The sequence below is a fragment of the Pelmatolapia mariae genome, linkage group LG6 (genome assembly GCF_036321145.2).
Source record: "Pelmatolapia mariae isolate MD_Pm_ZW linkage group LG6, Pm_UMD_F_2, whole genome shotgun sequence".
Classification (NCBI taxonomy): domain Eukaryota; kingdom Metazoa; phylum Chordata; class Actinopteri; order Cichliformes; family Cichlidae; genus Pelmatolapia; species Pelmatolapia mariae.
This window is the reverse complement of record NC_086232.1, coordinates 30,512,956-30,536,910: the sequence shown is the minus strand read 5'-3', so window position 1 is coordinate 30,536,910 and position 23,955 is coordinate 30,512,956. Positions and strand designations below refer to the sequence as shown.

The following is a 23,955-nucleotide window of genomic DNA, read 5'->3' as shown; positions in this document are numbered from 1 at the left end:
CACTGAACCCAGTGAAGTGATCCTGTTGGATTCGATTTTTTTCTTCTTCTTTTTTTAATAGCAAAATCTGATCTATAATATTCATAATAAGGAAGTAGTTGGTACTGGAAAACTATAAAGCATTGTTTTGATTGTGAGTTTATTTTGAACGCTCGCACCGGATGTCCTCTCGTGTTTTCCTCCCCTGTCCCTGCCTGCCTGCAGTAGAACTGTCTTCACCATCATCACGAACAACTTGAGTCCAGGCAGCCCAGGCAGAGCAGACGCCTGTCCGGATGGAGGACGAGCCTCTCTGCTGACTTGTATCAGTACTCGTGGCACACGGCATGATCTGCATTTGGAAATGTAGTTATTTGCAATTGTTTTGCGGAAAAGGAGTTCGCGCGGAGAGTGTTATTCCAGGGATGTGATTATGTTACCTGTTTGTTGCGTGCACAGTCAGCGTGATTTGCTATGGTGATACTACAAGCTAACCCCAAGCTAGCAGAGGGATTTGTTTGGGAGATGCCTTTTTGAAAAAGAAGAAGGAAAAAAACCTACACGGTGACACTTTTGTGAATATTCGTCAAGCTGGAACACGAAGGGGAATGTCTAACCAAGGAGTTAGGAGAAATGGCCCAGTAAAGCTGCGGTTGACTGGTAAGAAAATTTAAACCCCCTCCTGCGCCGCTCGGAAACGTTAGCGAGCTAGCCTCCTAGCCCAGCATGCTAACTAGCGTCTCCTGATTGTACAGCATAACTCTGTCCTGTGTTGTAATCTATAAAAGCGCTAAACCATATCTTACCTTATTATTATTATTATTATTATTATTATTATTATTATTATTGTTCGGACTTGACTGAATTCCTTTATTTTTAATTGAAATCCGGGGTAGCATACTGAGGAATATTGGAAGCTAGTGAATGAGCTTTTATCGTTAGCACACATTAGCGTTGACAACAGTGTTTATTGGGTGGTTATTATTTCCCCCCCGAAGGTTAGCTATGTTTAAATACTTAAGCTTGATATCGACACGTTTCCTCAAAGCCCTTCAGCATTGTGATAAGTGGTTATTTTAAATACTTTTATTGGCAGTAAAAGCCTTACATTACAGCCTTACCTTTTTAAAAATCATATATTATTTTAATTTTCCAAAGATAGCTGCTGTGTTTCTTCACGGCAAGTGCAAGATAAGCCAACAGTATATTACAAATTAACGTCCCTAATGGCAATGATGAATTTCGAGGAAAAGCGTGAGGCAGCAGAAGAGGTGAAGGTGGTGTAATACACCGCTTTATTTTTAGTTTACACAGGTATTTATTTTTGTTTACCCTGAAGAGCGAGTGGTTTAACAGGGAGATGACCTCTGTAGGATATATTTCGTCATGGGTATATACAGGAACTCTACTTTGTCTTTCATCGCAGTTATCTGGTGAAAGCTATGTCAGTTCGTTCAGTTTGCTTAGCTTGGCAGAAAAAAAGATAAAGTAGTTTCTCCCTTGGAGTTTATTTCACAGTGGGCTACGTGGGCTGTAGTGCTCTATGCCATTTCTGATGAATTTATAATGAAAGGTGAACATAATTAAGTTACTTGATACATTTGAAGAAATGAAGAAATGTGGTTGACATAATTTTTTTTTTTGTTAAAGCCAAAGTTATCGACAAAAGTATAGTCTTGAGTCTTGTGTTACTGCAAACGGGCAGAATTAAAGCAAGCTGTATGAATTATGTTAATTAGAAGAAGATGAGAATGAATTACATTTTCCTTTGTTCTGCTCTTCTAATGATGTAAGAATATCTCTATTTATTGAAAAATCTTAAAAATCACCAGGTGTTTTGATGTGCTGATGATGACTGAGTGAAACACTTGTTCAATAATTTCGGTGTTTATAAGTTAGCTGCCTTTGTTTCCAAAGCTTGGAAAAGCTGTCAGGTAGCATTATTTCTTCAGTATGTCATAGTGCTACTCTGGCTCTGGTTTCTTATTAACGGTGTATTGTAAATCTCTGAGAGCTGGGGCCTATTACTTTATGCGTGACACAATACTTAGGTTGATCAGCCATTCAAAATCAGTCAAATGATTTGTTGATTTTTATCTGGCATGACTGCTGAAGGCAAGAAGGGAACTTAAACTATTTGACCGTGATGAGATGTTTTTACCTTTATTTAGTGTCACTGTTCAGCACTGTAGCATGTCTATGGCTGTGGAGTCATTGGTTGCACTCATTAAGTGCAGTTTGCTACGGGGGAACAACAAGCTCATTCATACAGAACAGGGTATAGTTGTACCGAAAAGACAAATCGGTACTCAAAGATTTACCCAGCTGTTCTTCCTGCTTGCCTCTTCTCTGTGGTGGTTAGTGAGAGGAACTTTTTTTTTTTCTCCTCAGACTTGCCTCCCAAGGTATTTTGGACTTGGGAGTTTTTGTTGTAACACTTAGAATGTATGAAGCAGAGGGAGTTGCATTAAATGATGGGTCCATTTTTATCTCAGTATTGGAGGAACAAAAAGGATCCTGAGGGGATTGAGGGATAAATAAGGTACATATTTACCTATTGGTGGGAAGGCTTGAATAAATGTTCACTGGACTTGAGCTTGTTAATTTCAGAATTTACACATGCTCTTAAATTAAAGGGCTGCAAGAGAATATACATTCTAAGTTTAGCCCTTACAAACTTAACACCACAAATAGGTAATCACATTTTTTTTTACCATGTTATCCAAATGTCTGTCTTTTGAGCCTTCTAAAAAGACTAATAGTTTATGACCAAGATTGAATTTGTCAAGAATTTTCATGCACTAAGACTCAAAGCTTTCTTTTCATGTAAAGATTCTCTCCCTCTTCACAATCTGTTTACTCAAGTGATGAAGATAAAATTAACGAGCTGCAGAGGAGTAAGAAGTTAAAATCTAAAAACATATTTCTTTCGCAAGATATTAATGCTTCTCTGCAAACTTTCCGTCATTTAGTTAAAGAGGAGGTGCAAGTGCTATCCTAATTTATTCCATAGGCTCTTTAAAAATCTTGCAAATGATGAAACAGTAGTTATCCAGTATGCTAGTGAAGGTGGTGCGGTAGGCAGAGCAAAGAATCATACTGCAGTTCAAGTAATGAATCAGTTGCGTAATACAGACTTCTACAGTTCTTAAAGTTATGATCCTACATTGAAAGTTTAGAAGTAAATAAAGAACACTCTAGCTGTAAATGGCACTTTAATATCACAAGGTCAATTTGGATATTTGTTAGAACATCCTAGATTTCCCATTCTCTTATACATTGCCCAAGATTGATATAAGTTGTGTGGGGGCCTGTTCCAGGATCTCCTGTTGTGTCAGTAGGCTCTCCTTTTTTGTGTAAATTAATATCTGTGAGTGAGATCAAAGATACTAATCTTATGTCCAATGGAAGTCATGAGTTTATATGCAAATGTTCCCCATAAACAGGAGTTGGAAGGCCCTACATTATAATTTGAATGCAAGGGAAGAGGGAACTTCAGCAACAGAATTGCTGATGAAGTTAGTAGAAATAGTTCTCACTAAGAATCTTTTCAGATTTGAGTTTTTGTTTTTTCCCCCCCCCCCCTATAGAAGCAAAGGGTCTCAGTGGGTAGCCCTGTCAGTCCTAGTTATGTGAATTTATTTATGGGGAAACTTGAACTTGATCATGTTGATCGTGATCATACCTCTCCTTTATTAACTTTTGGTTCAGATATATTTATGATTTATATTTATTGGCACTGTTGAGGATCTAAATAGATTTAACTCAAGGTTACCTAGTTTTACATTTATAACAGAGGCCAATTGTGAGGTTTCGTTTTAAATGTGAGAATGAATAAATCAGAACTAATACAAACTATTATTTATTAAAAGTGGGCTGATAGGTTTTTTTTTTCCATTATTCAAGATATCATCCATTCTCTTTGAAGAAGAGATTACCGTATAGTCAGCTGTTGTGGATAGAAAGGATGTGCAGTTTTGAGGAGGAGTTTGAGAAACAAGCTAATGCTTTGTATTCTTGTTTCTGGGAAAGAAAGAAAAAACCTCTTCAAAAAATTTTAATTGTTTCTCTCTCTAGGGTTAGAAAAATAGATAACTTTTAACTTTTACTTTTTCACTCTTATAAATGTGGGGAGAAAATATTGGCATATTTTGTATGATCACCCTGCTGGTTGGAAAGTGTTAACCATCTACCCACAAAGTGTTCTACTAAATTGAGAGATAATCTTGTAACTACAGACTTATCTGTTGAACCTACACATTTTTTTTTTAATTCTCTTCCCTCTGGAAATTTTCCTTGTTGAACTGTAATGCCATTATTGAAGGGGATGATTTATCACACTGACATAGGTAAAAAAAAAAAAAAAAATTTCAAGTGAGTGGTAGAATCGCTTGTAGGACCAAACCTGTAGTAAAAGTATGGATTTTGTTATGTGGGGAAGACGAAGAGCGAATTTACAGTTACAATTTCTGAGCACAAGATTAATATCAGAAATAATGATTGAGTAGTCAAAACATTTTCAATAAGCTGGACACAGCATCGGTGGTGCATGGTTCATGGGTATTGAAGCAGTTGTGCCATTGAATAGTGGTAATAGATAATGGAAGCTGCTCGGATATATCTTCTGCAAACAGTGGTCTGGGCAGTGCTTTGGTGAATGAGCTTCCTGCTTGTTGTCCCCCCCCCAGTATGTGGATGGTTTTACATGGACTTGCGTGGTCTTCAGACAGAATTCCAGGAATGTGAAACCTTGGAGAGACTTTGTCCTGATAACAAACACATTCTGTGATCATTACAAGGAAGTATGTGTGTTTTTTTTTTTTTTTTGGGGGGGGGGGTGGGGGGGGGGGGTGGGAATTGAGGTTCACATATAGAATTACCAGAATTTCTGTTCTTACAGTGATGACCAGTGACGTAAAAGGCTTGAGCATGCATTGCTCACCGTACACAAGTGTTTAGTTGAGACCACCCTTGGTTTAAGTGATCGAGACTGCAGGAATTTAGAATTAACGTTGCAAACTAGTCCACCATTATTCTGTTTGTTCTATAGTCTCTGTAGTTTTTCACAATGTTTTTTTGTTGTTATTAGGTTATTAAGTTGTTATTTTTTTTTTTTTTTATTATTATTTTTTTTTTTACAACAGACAAGGAATAACATAACTTAAACATAAAGCTACCAGGTCAGTGCTTACCATACCAAAATGATAATATAAAAATTTCAAAGATGAAATTCTTTTACATACATCCTCACAGGGAACAAAAAAAAGAGCAACAAAACCAGCCACAACAAATAAGGGAAAGGAAGTCAGTCACCAGTGTTTCTCGGAATAGCAGTTCATGGCATCTACAGCCCCAGGATTTCTTGAAGTTTTCTGTATTGTTATTTAGCTTGGCCAGCATGTTTTCAAATGACACTGTTTCCAGCATGAATTCCAACCAGTTTTTAATATCCAGAGCAGAAGTGGTTTTCTATAATCTGAGGATTACTCTGGCAGCCTTGACCACTCCCACCTGCGTCACTGTACTTTGGTGCTTTGAAATATTAGGTATTATTGTCTGATCCTGCAATAGTCTTGGTGACATGGGTATCACCATGCCCAGCCACTTTACTATGTGCTGTAATACTATTTTCCAAAATGGGAAAATGTGTTTACAGTCCCAGTTCATATGTATAAAGGTTCCTGGTTCTGCTTGACATTTCCAACATAAATTATTGTAAAGTAGACCCATTCCATGAAGCCTAGATGGAGTAAAATAAAATCTGTGTACCGTCTTACAATTAATACATTTTCTCTAGACTCTTTAATGTGTTTGCCATTATTTAACACAATTTCAACCATTCATCATCATTAATACTACAGCCAAGGTCCTTCTGTCAGATAATCCTTACACCTTTACAGACATCCTTTTGTATGCCAATAAATAATTTGTAAAATGTGGGTGCTTTGTGTTCTATACTTTTACAAACATAAAAACCAACAACGTAAAACTATAGGGATTCAACAGGGAACATGTTGCTGCTTTATAGTCCTTTATTAACTACTACTTAGCTATTATTTAAAGTTGGTCCGTGAGGCTCATTGAAAATCGTGCTTAGGCAAAACAACCACCTGAGTCCCAAAGCATAGAACCAGCATGAATTTTACCTTGTGTTTGAGGAATATACACTTCCTATGATAATACATCTTCTCTAATTGGCTTCTTCCAGAAAAGTTTCAGCCTCTGCGCTATCTCAGATTGTATTTCTATTTCCTTTCCAAGTGAAGACGAGTGTTGCCGGGAACACCAGTGTTACCGGTGTTTCTTTACAATGTTGAAAGCTCTCCGCTTTTCCACAGGCTCCTTCATCAGATCCTCAAAGAAGGATAGTTTGCAGCCTTCCCATTCTAACTCCCGTTTCTCTTTGGCCATCTGTAGTGCCTTATCAAGCCGATGAGCACAGAAACTGCATCGGGATGGTTTGGGGTGGTTTGTTCATATCTAGTTTAGGTGCCACCAGGCGATCCTCTCCACATACTGAGCCATGTTCACCCTTTCTTATTTGCCTTCTTTCAGCCCCACTATTCTCACATTATTCCCCCAGCTCCGGTTCTCCAAATCCTCCATATGTGCCCAGAGCGTCACCAATTTCTTCTCACACATCTTTGCCCAGTCTTATTTAAATATTTTTCGCTGAGTCTTTAAGCTCTTTGCAATGTTGCACTCGTCTTTCGTATTTCTTCCATAAAGTCAGAATTGGTTTTTTTTTTTTTTTTCCCCCCATCAGTACAGCTTGAGTCCTCCAGAGGGCTCGGAGTCACTGAAATATTTTCAAGCGTCGGGCTGGTCCTCGTTCTTAGCTCGCGTCTCATTCTCGCATCTTTGAAAAAGTTAGCCTTACTGTTACTCAACATTTCTCTGGGAGACTGCAAATATCTGGCCACTTATGAAGGTCTTAAGTTTTAACGCATCAAAAGTACTTATACCTCTCAACCTGTCAGGGTATATATTTCCAGTTTATGTGAAAAAAGGGTTGGTACTTCTGGGAGCTCTTCTAGTGTGCTGCCATCTTCCTTGGCTCCCTAGTTTTTCACAGTGTTAGCAAAAATGGGAAATTGGCTGAGCAAGGTTGTATCTAAAGAAGTTAAGTAAATAATTATAAATTTATTTAATTTATTGGTTTCATCCTCAGTTTCCAAATCTATTTATGAGCTAGTGCCCAGTGATTTGCAGCATTAAAATTTGAATTAAAAAAAAATTAAACCTACCTTTGGCACAGCTGGGCTTTTAAAAAATTGCATAGTTGTGGGTTTTCACAAAAATCTTTCTTATGGCTTCTTAATACCTTTATTAAATGTTGTAAATGGTAATGCTTCAAAGCTTTTTTGTTTTCTTAATGTGGTTTGTTTCTTAAAGTACCGTGCCAGGACTAATCATTTTGGTAACTTGCTAAATAATAATGACAGGGAACAGCCAGAGGCTCACAGGTCTTTTATTTGTAACTCTATACAGATTTAAAAAAAAAAAAAAAAAAGATTGTAGGTGATGATATTGCTGCAAAGCTCAACTGCAGCCATGTCTTATTCTGTCCGTGTTTCTCACAGTAATGTAAAGTTGAACTGATTTTGTTTATAAATTCTCCTCCACCAAAGTGTTTTTCTGGTCATGAGTCACAGAGACGGCTGAATTTGAAGTGTGCTCTGATCGTTATCCACACTCATTAGGATCCCCTCTTGCAGCAGCACTGATTTAGAAATTACAAAGGGTGAACTCCCGCACGCTGCAGGATTTTGAATTGTGACAGGATTCATCCCCAGTTATGTCATCCCACACTGCATTTAAATGGCACCATGAAATTTCTCACATTTTCAGAGCTGCTTCTTACATTTATCTGCGACAGTTACTCTTTGATGCTTCAGCTAATTAGAAAATCAGCCTACTTTTAGTTTACTGGTAGGCAGTATGTTGTAGTGTTCCCACAGAGCATGGAAAAGAAAGTAATCTTGGATTTTGAGTACTGGTATTCCAAACACTGCAGGGTTGCAGGCACTTGTGCTGACCTTCACTTACCCTGGTCTCCTGCGAAGAATGAGTTGGTGGGTGATTTGAACTTAATAAGAACAGAACTTGGTTTTCCTTTATCCAGTGGAACATGGAGTTCCTCATAGGTGACTGACACGAGATGTACAAGGGGATGAATCCATCTCTCAAATATGGCCTCTTGGCTGCATTAAACCGGGAGGAAGGGAGTCTATGTGATCCATTTCCTCCATCAGCCTCCAACTGGCATGCAGCAAGCAGGGAAGGACTGGAAGAATCATCTCAGGATTTTTCCCATTCAGTATGAGCGTGTGATACTAGGCTGTACATTTTTCATCTACAGTCATGCCTTGTGTTTGTGTCCCTCTCTTTCTGACATTTTGGGAAAGCAATGCTGATGCTTTCTTGTTTGTTCGTGTGTGTGTGCTGAGGTTGGGGTGGGGTGGGGTGGGGAGGTGGGTAGCTAGGAAGCTGGTGATTAAGATAAAGATCCAGCCTCAGTTCCAGACTCTGCATTACCACCGGGCAGACTGTATTTCAGGGAAATTATCGGGGACCACTGTCTCAGTATTCATCATCAGGACTCAGGAAACACATCTGTGTGTCAGCTTGTTTGTGTGTTAAACACATTTTTTCTTTTTTCTTTTTTTGGTTCTATACTTGCATGCACTTGTGTGCACAGTTGAGCTTCCACAGGATGTACTGTCAGCACGCAGTGCTGAACTAAATTAGGTGTGCTGGCTTCCTGAAATTTAGGGAATGAATGTCACAAAGAGAGTGGACGTTGGTGATAGTGAAAAACTGACCGGCATTGTCAAATTTTAAGTTATATTTTCCTTTTGGATTTGCTCATGTTAGTGTGTTGGACTAAGATTATGATTAAAGGTGTATTAATCTTTTTAATGGCAAATTTTAACTTTTTTTTTTTTAAAGTAATGATTTTTTTGTTGGCTTAATCAAAGGGTTTTTCCTGCATAGAAAATGTTTTTGCACTCACAAAAGAAGTTTATTGTTGCTTAAGTATAGTAGACATTTTTATTAGGTATTAGTAATTGGCAGTAAAAGCCGTATATTTCTATCAAACAAGGTAATAGACTGCTTTAATTCAGATCAGTGTCATGTATGTCTATATTCACCCACCAGAGACCCATTTTGAGACAGGCAAAACCCTAAATAAAATTGTCATTTTGGCTTGATCTCTTCTTTTATATTGAATGTAGCTGGTTGTCAAATTTAGTCAAAACATTGCTAGATCCTAGTACCAGCGGGTTTGGGAGATGTATGTACCTGGTGGTGTAATTTATTTTTGGGACTGTAAATTGTGTAATTTTTCAGTGCCTCTTTTTTTCTCCCCTTTAAACAATGCAGTTTTGACAGTTGAAATGTGGAATAGAGTAACTGATTATGATTCATCAGCACACAATCCATGTGAGTCATATAGTGACGTGTTCGGTATGTTCCTTTCTGCTTTATGTAAGCCTGGCACCAGCAGACCGTGCAGTTTGACCCAGATATGAAATAATTAATAGGCACTGCCTAAAATTTCCTGCCTCTAGAATACTGGGCTGTTCTTAAAATTATAACACCAGTTTTCACAAATTTATGCAATCGTCCACTCAACAAGAAGAAATAATAGGCTGAAAATATTTGCTTAACATTTGCGCTAATAACCTTTTATGATTAAGGCATGTGGTGTGCTATCTACATAGGTTGCTCACATACCTTACTTATCTGAATGCCTGGATTGTTAAGCTTTAGCTGTTATGAATGCAGCACCACATCTCCACCCTACTGCTTTGAAAAAGCAGTGTTTTATATCTGGAGCTCTGCATGCAACTTGTTTTACCAGTCCACTGCCTTTTTGAATGATCAGTGTTTGAGTTTTCTTAGCAAACATTCACAAAAGAATGATGCTCATTTCTATTCTGCACACCCCTGACTTTCCTCTTTCTGGAAATTAGACGTTTCCTTTTTCTTTTGGCTCCTTGTCTTTCGTTGTTTTGTTTTGTTTTTTTCTTATCCTGTCTTCTACTGTGATTTCGGAACATGAAGCATAGAATAATAGGTGTCTGCCAGAAAAGTTGTTAGACTTGGTGGCTGCATTTGAAACAGTTGAATGTTGTTTTGGATTATTGTACCGTCATCCACACGCTGCAGTAATAATCACTAATTTTGTGGTGGCACAGACAGAACAGTAGTGTCTGTGTGTAAACTTGCACAGGGCTTGTGTGTGTTCTTCACGTTCTTGATATTCTTTGGGGTGGCTGTGGTTCAGGAGGTAGAGCAGGTTGCCTACTAATCGGAAGGTTGGTGGTTCAATCCCATACCAAGGGATTGCCCAAGGGATCCTTGGGCAAGGGATCCTTGGGCAAGAGACCGAACCCTAGGTTGCTCTCTGTGTTCATCAGATTGTGAATGTGTATGTGAATGCTAGATAGAATACATTAGGCATAGAAAAAAGTGCTTGCATGAATGTTGAATGAATGAATGAATGAATGGGTGAATCAAGTGATTTTAGTGCTCAAGCAGAGTAGAAAAACACTATATAAGAACCGGCCCATTTACCATTTGTTCTGGCTTAAACATTTGCACTCAATCTGTTAAGAAAAGGCACAGGAGTCATTGTCTGTTCCTACATCATCTTATGCCACTTCTTTTATCTCCTATAACCTCTCTTGTTCTTTGTCCTCTCCAGCAACCTCTTCTCTTGCTAAATACTGTCTGATTTATTATTTTGTAAATATTTTTTTCCGTTCATCATCAAGCCATGTTTTCTGTGAAGCACTGAGTTTTAATCCCCAGAATTGGGGATATTTCTAAAGATCTGAATCTCGGGCGTTTCTTAGCATGGTGGTCTTGAATGACTTCCAAAGATTAAAATCCTATGTTAAGAACCACCACTAGAAATACTTAAAGGCTGATATAAGAAGGTTTAGTAATGTGTGTGTCCTCACATAAAATGCTGTGTTCAGCGTCTTTGACAATAGTTGTACCCTTACACTAACGAGATAAAGCAGCTGGACAGGATTTTTCTAGTCTGTTTTGGTTGTTTCTCTTAACTGGATTGTCAAGGCTAAAGAAACAAATACAAACAACTGCTTAAAAGCTACTTTTCATAACACTGGTGACAGGAAAGGGGGAAAAAAGTTTATTCTGTGTAATCCTTATTTTTGCCTTCAGTGATTCATAAATTTGCCTAGAACTTACTGTTGATGCATAGGAAGGGTGCTTTCACAGCACATGTGTTAAAGAATAGCACCTTGATGCAATCAGTAGATGCAGATGTGTTTGATCAAGAACATCAAACAACCACAAAAATGCAAGCCATGCTTCCGTACAATTTCAGCATAAATTTGAAATTGTATTTCATTTGATGACCATTCTTAATCTCAAATTAAGAAATGGGCACCAATGCACCAATTCCATTATGCCGTATAGTACAATGAATCTGGTACAAAAGCCTTTTAGTGATAAACTTAATTATGAGGATAAAGCAACAAATTGACTCCAACTGTAATGTAGCTGGTGCAACTTCAACATGAACAACCATGAACAAAAATGCACTTTCTGTGGCAACAATAATTGGTTTTGTTAATGACCTTTTGTAATTGCAGTGAAGGACTAGCATTCTGCCTGTGAATTATCAGTAACGATTATTCCTAGATTAGTTGCCAGGAAAGAGATGATTCTTCAGTATGGCTAGTATTGCATGCGAGGGTTCACTAGAGTCTGAGTGACATGAATTTTCTTCAGCAGAATGTTTTGGTGAAGTTTGTAAATCTGTGTATTTGCCCAAAAAATACAAATACATGCCGGGGGGGAATTCAAAAAAGTCTATGGCCACCCACATCTGTGCAGTTCCTCTTTATAAGATTGTAGACAAGAAAAAAAATATTGCACAATTAAATGCGTAGTATTTTATTTATTTATTTATTTATTTTTTGTTACAGGAAATTGCCCAGACTTTTCAAAGAAGTACAAGTCTTCTTGTTGATGCCAATCTACTGTGCATTTATGCAGCATAGATTCCAAGTGAACTAGAAAGTAGATTAAGAAAGTATGCGTCCATGTTGTCTGCAGCTGTCCGTGTGCATGTCCAATATGAAGCAAATGTGTGACTGTGTGTGTCTGCATGTCTGCTTGATCTTGCCTGTAGCGCCTCGTTCACTTTGCTGTGGTTAGATTTTGTAGTGCAGCACCGAGATCCGTACCCAAACTTCCTCCAGCTCTGTTTAGTCTGCATTACTAGTATATACTTCAATTGACCACACACACTACACAGGTTCTATACACTCATTTACCGTTTACATGGCCCTCATCATCATATGGAAATGTTTATATCTACTCCAAGATGCAGCTGCTCCAGCTGTATTTATCATTTCTGTTATCAGAAGACGTCATTTTTCAGATCGTAATTACTTGTGATAATCCAAACATCAAATATTAATGTACTGGTTTCCCTTTCAATATAAGCCAATTATTCAACTCGAAGCTAAAATGAGCAAAAACTTTTGCTGGAAATTACAAAACATGTTTTATTTCAAAGGTTTTTTTTCCACCAGAGATTTACTTTTAAGCTCCAGAAGGTGAGGATTGTAAAATTCCTAAATCCTCATTTAGACTGCATTTGTGAGATATTTTGTTTTTTTGTTTTGTTTTGGGGTTTGTTTTTTTTCATGGCAAAGAATGGTATCTGCAGTCTGATTTTTTTTTTTTTTTTTTTTTTTTTTTTTTTCTCTCTCTGTTGAATGATATCAGATAAGGCTATCTTGAGCTGAAAGTCTAACATTTTTTCAGCTCTGCTGTTTTACTACTGAATGTTATATGGCATGTGGAACTCTAGTGACATGGTTTTATTAAAGTGTACCTGTTATGCTCATAACTCCATATCATTATTCTTTGACTCTTTTTGAGTAGTTTTAAGATTCACAGCATAAAGTAATGCATAATTAGCTTGTACTGGGGATTTTTGGAGCTTTGAAGTTAATCTTCTGTCATTTCAGCTCCTATATCTTTAAGGTCAGGCGTACTGTAAAACTCCTTTCCTCTAATTGTCTTTCCTCGCAAACACCAGGTGGTGATTCTTAGTTAGGCACTTCATGTATGTCTAGGAGTAGAAAGAGCAGTTGGAAACTGAGCGTTTAGAGTAGTCTGATGGCTGAGATTTTGTCTGATAGTTAAATTTTTACTATTAGTGATTGTATAGTCATTATTGACATCATTATTTGAAGCTTCGCTCATATTTCCTATAAGCATCTGCCATTGTAACTGTATATGACAAAGTGGAATAATAATGAGTGGATGAACTTGGACCTATCTTATTTTTCCATTACTTTGCAGACAATGAGCCAGAGTCAGTGCAGTATTAATCTTACCTATGGACTAACTGCCCTCTGGTGCAGCTGTCCTATCACTAAAATGATAACACAGTGTTATCGTCTTGGTTAGTTTTGAATTTCATGATGTAGCGTAGACAGCACTTTGTCAATAGCCTGGTGGTTGGAGTGTAAGTGAGTAGGGCTGTTCGATATAACAATATATATCGGATGACGATATAAAAACATCTATCGTTTCATTTTACGCTATCGTTTGTTTCGTGGTGTCGCAAAATAAACTGTTTACGGCAATATTTTTTGTTATCATGCATCGGTTAAAACATTCCAGGCACACGACGTCCAGCTGGAAACATTTAACGCAAGTCGAGCTGCCCGAGATTCACAGAATTTACAGAAAATGTTAAATTTTTGTGATTTATATCCTATCAGGACAATAGATGTCTTATATCGGGATATGAGATTTTGGTCATATCGCACAGCCCTATAAGTGAGGATAAATGAAAGGCCACACTTTTACTTTTTCCTGGTCAGCTTCAAAAAATATAACACTTGGTATTTTCATTATTGGTTGTTTTGAATTTCAGCATTACAGACACTGACTCTTGGGGATGTAATTACATAATGTGAGTGAGAAGGAAACAAGTTGCTTCACACTGAGGTCATCACAGTTTCTGTTGGTGCTCGGATTTCATGTTTTGGGATAACTAACCCTCAGGTTTCTGTTATGTAAAATTATATCCTCTTTCATTGATAAGGTTGTTTTTAGTTGACTTGTGGATTTTCCTTTTAGATTTAGGACATCTATGTCTTCTTTGGTGTTCCTATTAAAGGAGCATTGCTCTGGAGAGATGTCAGCTCTCTTAAACTTAAGATTAATGATACTTGATATCCGATCAGGCTACGGTGATTTGTTTTGAGTCATTACTGTTAAAAATAACAAATTAAACCTGGCTTTAACATTTTCTGGTGGTCTGTTTGTATCTTAACACAGCACTGTGTTTTAGGAAGCATTTGGCATATATAAGGAGTCTAAGTAATGAAATCCCACAGGACGCTGCCATTCCCATAACTCAGCGTTACTGTTCCCCACTCATGACCTGCATTTTATCACGTATGCTTGTTGACACATTTATTACACTTTATTAGTGACACCTATACTACGTTACACTATAGTCTGTGAATTTGCCTCTCTTAATAGCTTTGTAAAACTTGTTCCGTTGTTTCAGTCAGTCTTTAGTTTAATCTGCTTTTCAAATTACTTTTGAACTTGGTGGCATCAGTATAGAGCGAGCAGGAAAATGGAAAGACTGAACACCTCAGTATTGCATAACAACCTCTGACGGGAGAAGAGGTGGGCTTCAATATGCAGAACACATTAAACTTTCCAAGTGCTGCAAGAGGATTTTCCTGCTGAATGTGGAGGAGAAATATCACCTTTTGCTTTTCATATGGCTGCAGAATAGCATTTCTGACAGCCCTTACTAAATTCTTAGGAAAAAATCCTAAATGCTTAAAGGTATTACTCCATGCATATTTTATTAAAATATGTATAGACTAATACAAAAGTAACCATTCTCCAGTATGATGTACAATGTGTATGACAATGTATATGTAGTCCCAAGCCAATATCAGTGTACAAAGTGTTTGTGTGTTGGGTGGGACGATTATAACTTTTCAAAAGTTAAATTTGAGCATGTCTAAAGGCAGGTATTTGGTTTACAAATGATTTTTCAGCAGCGATTGCATTGCAATTAAAATACTCCTGGTTTTGTCTTCCTGTCACTGTCTAAACTATATAAATCCTTTAGGGTTGCAACTGGCAGATACCTTTTATTGTTTGTTAATTTTTCAATTATTATTTCTTTGGCTCTAACATCAAAAACTTGCAGTTTCCTTTTTCCCTTTCGACCCAACAGTCTAAACCCCAAATATCTTCGGTTTGCTTTTATGTTAAAGTCAGTTCAAATAGGAATGTAAAACCAAACATACTGCGTTTCTGCTTAAAAGATACAGCTTGCAGCTTTGAACTCCCCATTGCAACACTCATTGCAAGTTTCTATACTGAATTTTTTTTTTTATTTCTTTTTGTCTTATTACTTTTTTCGTTTTTGAACAGGATGTCCCTCATCTCTCTGTCATTTCTCTCTCTTCCTTCCTCTCCTTCACTCACCCCCGGATCTAGTCCAGACAGCTGTCAGACGACTCTGCCGGTGTGGCTCCAGTTTGGTGTACTTTTTTTTTTTTTTTTTCTTTATCTGTTTTATGCATGTGTCGTGCACGCATGCACCTACACACACAAACGCGCACGTGTAAACGCACACTTCCTGTGCCAGTTCCTCAACACAGCACAGTACTTAATGCTTGTCAAAGTGTGTTTAGGGACTCTGAGGGGGTGTTGGGGGGGACTCTGAGGGGATTCCAGGGACCCCTAGTATGTAATGTTCTCTATTTTTAATCCCTTTAACACAGAGAAAGTGAAATTAGATTCAGTTGATGGTGTAAATATAAGGCCAACAGAGAACATTATGTCAAATCAAAATTATATATATTTTTTTCTTCTCATGAAAGTAAAAACGAGGGCAATGTGCAACATCCACAAATGTTATTGTCAGGAAGGAAGGCAAGACTTCAGGGACCACACTTTCTTCCCCTCCAATGTTCTCCTGCTACTGTTTCAGCTGTCAGACTGCCCATCTCTGTTTGCTTGAGTGTCTGGTAGACCACTCAGCGTATACTGTATAAACACACAAGCACGTCCACTGCCACTCAAGTTACCCCCCCACCACACACACACTCACCACACTCACTCCATGCTCTCTATCTGTGTTTTCAGTGTAACTGTGGTTGAGATACAGTTTTGGAGGATGTGAGTTATGCAGTGGTGGAGATTAGGATCATGTAGCTCAAACTCTGAACATAATCAAAATAACAGTTCCAGGTGCAAAGGTCAAAGAGTAAAGTGCAAATGATTGTCTGTCTCTGTGGCCATGTCCACACTAATACGTTTTCGTTTGAAAACGCATCTTTTTCTCTCTGTTTTGGCCTTCCATCCACACTGAGATGGTGTTTTCGGTCAAGGAAAACGCAGCGTTTTGAAGACGCTCTCCAAAGTGGATACATTTGAAAACACCGTTTTCGCGTCGCAGTGTGGACAGCGAAGCCAGAACCTTTTTGAAAACGATGGCACATTTTAGTCATGTGATGTAGTCATGTGACCAATTAAACTAAGATAGCGGAGGGCATTATACAGCAGTTTTGTTTGCTCTCAATTTTGACAGCCCTATTAAAGATGAATATCAGTTTGTACATGCTCCAGATAGCTTTTATTCAAATTCTTTAATTCTCTCTCGCTTTTGCAACTTTGTACTTTTATGTTACTCACAGCAACAACTCCACCTCATTGTGAGTTCATTTAAAAAACTCTGTGCTTTTCCTCAACATTTTGCCGCAAAGTCTAAAGTAAATAAACGGCAGACAGAAATGAGGTAGATCGAATCGTCTTGCATTTCACACATGCGCAGTACTGGAACGTAAGCGTTTTCGGACGTTTCAATGTGGACGCACAACTCTGTGAAAACGATAGTGTGGACGTGGAGTGTTTTCAGACGAAAACGCCGTTTTCAAATGTGTCCGGGCTAGTGTAGACGTAGCCTCTGTTAGCCCTGTGACAGACTGGCGACCTGTCCAGGGTGTATCCCGCCTTTTGACCTATAATAGCTGAGATAGGCTCCAAGCCCACTGCGACCCTGATGAGGACAAGTGGAAGAGAATAGGTGGATGGATGAATATAACTACACATAAAAGCAGACATGTGACCTTGAAATTGCTCTATGCAATTAGAAAATAAAATCTGAAACTAGAAACTTGACTTTTTGATGTCCTTTTTTCCCCCCTAAAAATTATATGCCAACTACCAGGTATGAGCAAATATTTGCTTCACAGATGTGCTCTTGTAATCACTATCCTCCCATTAAAACACACAGCCAAAAAGCACTAAAACCACCATCAAACATCTCTAGGCTCAGTTTGTATATATGTGTACAAATATCAGGGAAACAACAGCAACTGAAGTAACCTTCCTACTCTTTACAGTAATCAGTATGGAAGCTCATTGGCTTCTATACTGACTTAACTATCTACGCAGTAGACAGTTTTTTCCAAGCGTCAGGTGTAGCCAGCAGATATCCAGGCCAGCATTTCAAAATGGAACCGGAAAAGTAATGGTACCAAGAATTAGTTGGTAAATATCACACACATTCATGTAATACTTCTATATGAGAAGAGTGACAGGAAATATAACATGCACTGCGACACTTCTGTCACTGCTCTTTCTCGCCTACCTCTGTCTTCGCACTAGTTGCCTTTCTCTCACCATTTAGTCTCACACATCTGTCAGCTATGACACTCCTTTCTCAATGTCCTGTCAACTAGAATAGAGCTGCAAGATGAATAAAGACATAGGGTGTGTTCACACTAGATACGGTTGCCTTGTACCTGTAAGTGTGAACACACCTATTTTCCACTCATTGTGCCCCCTACCTGGCTGGCTTGCTCTCACACTGTGCTTTAGTGGTCTAGGTCCAAGTAGGGTATCAAATGGTTTCAGTAGATCAGTTACTTTTGTGCTTTTTTTTTTTTTTCTCTTTCAAGCACACATAGACACTTTTGAAATATACTTTTTGAAGAGCAGTTTTATATTTTGGGGAATACGTAGCCACATTTAAAAAAACAAAACAAAAACAGCTTAAACCTTACTTTAGGTGGTGGTCTAGTAAATTTGTTAAGCATTACATGTTATCCAAAGGACAAGATATGGCATCACTTTATTAGCAGTTTTCTATAAGAAGTCAAACTTGTGTGGTATTTTGGCCCTTGTTCTTAAATAATATATGACTATCTAGCTTTTTGTATTGTGATGAAAATGTAGGCTCTCGTGTAGAGACTAGCTTGTCCTTTTGCCTTCACTGCTCCATCTCATCTCCTCTTTTATCGCTCTTTTCTCTCTGTTGGCACTCTCCTAGATCTCCACCTCCCCATCCCATCCTCAGAATGCTTTTTTTCCACGTCACAGTCATGAACATCATCATTTTCCACCTGTCATCTCTCTTTGTGTTGTTTATAGACGCTAATAGTCCACGCAGAGACTGTTAATAAATTAAATAAATAAATCCACGTAACTATTGTTTTCGTGTTACTTTGTGCATAGACCTACACTGCATACTAGTTATAGTTTTCATCCCTTCAAATAACCGGTTGGCACTTAGATTGAAGCCATAGTTGCCTTTTAAGATAAAGCTATTATGACACGGACAAGCATTTTCTGCACACAATTTTACATGTACTGAATAGTAAATAAACACATTATACATATAGAATTATACATTTGTACTGAAAATTATTATATTAAAGTAGTTTAAAACTATAGCCATGTCAAAACAGTCATTTGAACTTTTTGACTATCTACACACAGGTAAGCAGCTTCAGGAGCAAATTGCCTTTTTGGGTGAACTGAAAGCACAATAAGCAGCAATGTTCTTCTATGTCTAATGGCCGTCTTCCTTTGTCTCTTCCTTAGTTTCTTATACATGAAAGAAATCACTCTTCCAGCCCAAACCTTACATAGTTTGACATCTGAATCACAGTAGCCTTCTAATCTTAGATATTGACAAAATGACTTTACATTCTTGAACCACTATTTACTTGGATCACATCCATTGTGGTCTGTCCTCATAAAGATCCTGGACCAGCTTTCCACTAGCCGAAGTATTAGACTGAAGTAAGCTATTTCCCAGTCACAAGTATACCTAATAAGTCACATGTGAATAACTTTCCTCTGGTATATTATACTTCATTGTATCCGATTCAAGCGTTATTCTTCCTGTATGATTATTCCATTTACTTTGTGACTCAGGCTTTAGATGGTCTTGCTTGACTCACAGCTCATTTCCTTTTCCTTAATTCCTTAATTCTTATTATCTGGACCTAGATTCTTTACTGACTCCACATCTTTCATCAGTGATTTCACAAGATTAAAAAAACTCTCTCTCTTCTTAATTGCCAGCTTCCCTGCATCCAAAATACTAATTTAAAATAATCTTTGTATTTTATTAGGTGATATGGAAAAACCAAAACTCTTTCAGTAGTTGTTCTGATATTATTTGGAGAATATAATATCATTATATTTTATTATAAGGAGGATTGCTCAATCAACTTTTCATGTAACTATGGATAAAAGTATATAAATAGAGATCTTTTTTAATACATTTGACCATTTTTAAGCTTTATGCCAGTTATCATTAAATTTGATGGTAATCAAACACAAGCCCGATTTATTGATGGTTCATAATGAAATGATAAATGTGGAAACAATTGAACTTGATGAAATGAACTTTTCATTTTTTATTTATGGCATGCACTCAATAGATTTCCAGACAAAGTCCTGCCCTACTTTTTCTTATCTCTCACTGCCATCCCTGCTACTCCTCCCTCAGTGTTTCCACTGTTTCTGGAATACCATCACTGTCATTCCCTAGTTATTTTACCCCCCTTCCCTCCCTCTCTTTTGCTGTATTTCTCTCCATTTCTCCCCCTCTATTATCTGCATTCCACAGATTTGTGACTGTAGATATACCTTTCTCCTCCCTTCCTGACATTTCTTCCTCCCTCCTCATTCCACCGTAAATTCCTGCCTCCAGATGAACATTTTGCCTTTACCTTCTCACCCCTCTCTATGTAGTGACTACATTGACTCTAAATTCCTGCCTGCAAATTGTTGGCATCTCCTCAGGGAGCAGAGAGGAGGGGGAGTGTCAGCTGTAGTCTACTGGCCTCTCAACTGAGTGACACAATTGGCATCCTGCGCATTTACTGGGCTCAAGGAAGGCTCAGTGTAGGAGGCTGAGAAATCGAGTAATGGTTTTATAGAGGAAGTACAGTGTAGATTAGGTTTTGGAGACCCATAAATGCTTATTCATACCGCATCATCATTATTTTATTTTTATGTATGTATTTATTTTTTGGAGAGTGTAAGAAACTTGCATATAGACAACTTGTGCTGACGTCTTCCCCTCATGAGCTCTATTCCTTGTATTACAGTGAGCAAGTAAGCGAGGAAGGGAAGTGGAAATGTTTGGTTTAACTTTTAAACAATACTGTGAATGAGACTGCATAAGGGAGTTGTAAGAGTCATAATAGAGCCAAATCTGTGGGAAGTTGCAGGCCTTCCCTCTTATTATCATTATCACAAAGGCTACCACGATGCAACCGGGTATATTACAGAGGTAGGAAAAAAATATCTATACAGCTCTTGACACCAAATATTTTCATTAAAATATGCAGGTTCCTTAATTACTTTGTCTTAACAGAGTCACTCCTAGCAATGGCAGTCTTGTAGACTTTGGTCATTTTAGATGTAAGTTTGCTTAGATGTTAGAGACATTTAATCCCAATGTTCATAAACTCTGCAAACTGGTAGTATGGCTTGGTGTACCTTGGTGTGGAATAATGTTTATAACTTTTTTGGTAAATAAAGTCCTTTATTGGCCAGACTTTTATTATGTTTCTGTTGTTGTTGTGTTTTTGTTTGTTTGTTTGTTTGTTTGTTTTTCCAAATTGAAAAAGGTGGTGTTAACATGGTCTCAAGCAGCTTAGTTTAGCAGCTTGAAGCTTTATTCTCAACCCACATTGGCAGGCAGCAGGTGAAATGTGTTCAGAGGCGAGAGTAATAAAATTCTGGCTTTGGGCCATAAACGCATTTCGTTACTTCTCAGATGAGACTTGGTAAAGTAGAAAAGTATTCGTTTTTTTCCCTCTATATTGTTAATCTTCCAAATCTGATATGTTTTTGTGCAACTTTCTGTCCCTGGAGTCACTTACATTGTTGCTATAGGTGCATACTTGAATGAATATGCAGGCCAGTGTGTTACTGAAGAAGTAGTTGTCTCTATAGAAATCCTATAGAAATTATTCACTTTTATCATCATTTAGGGCTGGGTGAGTGACCTCCATTTAATTTCCAGCAATTGTGAAAACAAGCACATCGGACTAAAATGATACAGCTCTTGGTACAACCACACCCATTTATATTTCTTTATTATTTTTTTTAATTGCTGTGCTGTTTTGCCCGTCCTTAAAAAGCCCTAACTGTCTCCATGCTTTGTTTAGCCAAGATTAGGGTTTGTGCCCTCACTAACCACAGTTTAAGTTAGCAAATAATATTTCAAAGTATTTACATTACAGGTAGTAACTAAAAAATGCTGATTATGACTTTCACCATGTTTTTTTTCTTTGTTTGTACCCTGCATATTTGACAGGAATGCTTTGTTAGCTTTATGTTGCTAATGCAATGAGGTTTAAATATCCTAGTTAATAGTCAAACCTGACACCCTGGCATAAGCTGTTAAATATGACTCAGCTTGTGAATTGCATTTGACCTCCTCCTTATTCTGGCTGTGTTGTGTTTAATCCAGCCCCAACGGATTATATTCCACTTTGTGCTTTCTAGTGTGTCATTGCCTGTTGGGTCATTGAACTTTTTCCGGTTTGTTTATTTGTTTGTGAGAATGCCTTTTTTGGCAGAAAACTGGGATTCTGCTTAAAAATATTTAAAGTGCTTGCATAACAGAAGCCCTTTCTCACCCGGCCCTGCATGAGTTTTAGCGAGACCTGAGCTTTCACCGGGCTTCTTCTCAAAGTCAATAGTGTTGAACATTTTCTTTTGCGCCACACAGTTTACTATGCTAATATTTGGTAACTCTGAAGCTCGATGGGCTTAATGCTATCTAAATTAAATACCAGCACAGCAGTAAATTAGTTTTTACATACATTAGTTTAATCATCACAACTTAAGGCAAATATGCACTAAGCTGAACTTGAAACAATGAACATGATACTGAAAAAGGCTCTTCAAAAGAGTGTTCCCTGCATGTTCAACAGCAGTGTGGTGCTGATGCAGCATTTGTTGACTGTACTGTCCTTGGATTGCTGCTGGATAATTAATTGAGCAAATGGACCACAAAATGGCTGCAGTGTTAGCTGTGCGCAATCACACAGTCATCTACTGGGGTTACTCGGACAGCGCAACCCAGCTCTGCTCTATCTGAGAATGCAGTAGGCTAGAGGCATGCTGGTGGTTGTGCAGTGAACTGGTGATTGCAAATCACACACATTTGTGAACTCTAATGCAGCTCATGCCCTTTTTCTTATCATCCCTTTTTATAAATATTTTTTTTCCATTCATCTTTACATTGTCAGGGTCTGCAGGCAGTTTGGTCAATTTATTAACATTTATTCATTGATTGACAGATCAAGCAATTACATTTAGTTTGTGGTGCAGTTGCCAGACTTGTACCATGTCAAGGTTCTTTTTATTAATATTTTTGAGATTTTACTCTGGTCCTTTGCAACAGAAGTACTCGACTGGAATTAAACTGATTAACTTGCGATCTATTCTGACCGTTAGGCTCACGGGACACTCAAAGGATTTGGAGTCCGATCCCACATCCCACCCTTCATCCCTTTTCCGAACAAATGCAGGGCATTTAACAACTGTTGATGACTTCTTGTGCAGGGTCCCTTGAGAAAAAAAGTCAGAATCACCCGGCGCCCCCCACATGTGTCTGTTTATGACCTTTCACCTCATGACCAGAACTAATACCAACCTTTAGCTTGACACTTTTATTCTGACAGATGGAGATGTTACAAAAGTGCCGCCTGTCTAAATGCCTCCCTTTGAGATCAAAGACACTCATAATATTTTGTTACCTTTTCTTTTTTTTAATTCACAGTATAATTATAACCAAATGTGAATTCATGGAAATTGCAGGGGTGGCAATGAAGAGTAATACATTTTTTTTTTCCAGTTGTAAGATGCAATTTGTACACATTATTATATTATAATTGAAAATAGGGCTGGGCCATATCATACCGTTCACGGTAATACCGGTATAATGTCGGGCAACGATAAGAAAATGAAATATTGCGATAGAATATGGGTAAAACACACATGCGCAGTGCCTTTGTTTTCATACGCACATGGCGGAAAAAGCATGGCGGCAACGGAGAATGAGAAGGGCGAAAGCGGATCGTTGAATGAAACAGATGAACCAGAATTGGTTTGTAAAAATGCTGCAACTTCAGTGGTGTGGAACTGGTTTAGCTTTCGTCCGTCAGACACACAACAAAGCACTATTTTTGGTAGCACATGCTAGCGGGCCGTCGTTATTACTGTGTTTTTTGGAAAATACGGCACACTTCAAATCAATACTTTGATTTTTCTGAAAATGCCCCTTATAATCCTGTGTGCCTTATGTATGAATTCTGGTTGTTTACTGACCTCGAAACGATTTTATGTGGTACACGGCACTCGAAAATCTGTCAAATGTTTTTGCTAAGCTACAAAACCGCACCGCTTGATGGATTGTCGGAGCATTACGGCTATCGTAGACAGGAGCCTTGCGGAGTGATACGTACTGTGCTTCAACATAACATTACCATATTGTGTGTGTATAACCTCTTTTCAAGTTTTGTGGATATTATACATGGTTATGCTGAGGATATGTCGGCCAGTTTCCACTGGAAATGCCTTTTGGTTAAACTGTCAGCAAGGAATTTGCATTTGCAC

General features: G+C 38.0%; 1 protein-coding gene across 2 annotated transcripts in view; it reads left to right on the top strand.

Annotated features, from left to right (window-relative positions):
* The first annotated feature begins 222 nt into the window (after positions 1–222).
* Positions 223–23,955, top strand: part of LOC134629321 (E3 ubiquitin-protein ligase SMURF2-like) — a 66,636-nt gene continuing 42,903 nt past the window's right edge. For both annotated transcript variants that reach the window (XM_063476559.1, XM_063476558.1), the window contains exon 1: positions 223–639. In XM_063476559.1, coding sequence (XP_063332629.1) covers positions 588–639 — 52 coding nt within the window. In that variant the 5' untranslated portion in view covers positions 223–587. The remainder of the gene's footprint in view (positions 640–23,955) is intronic.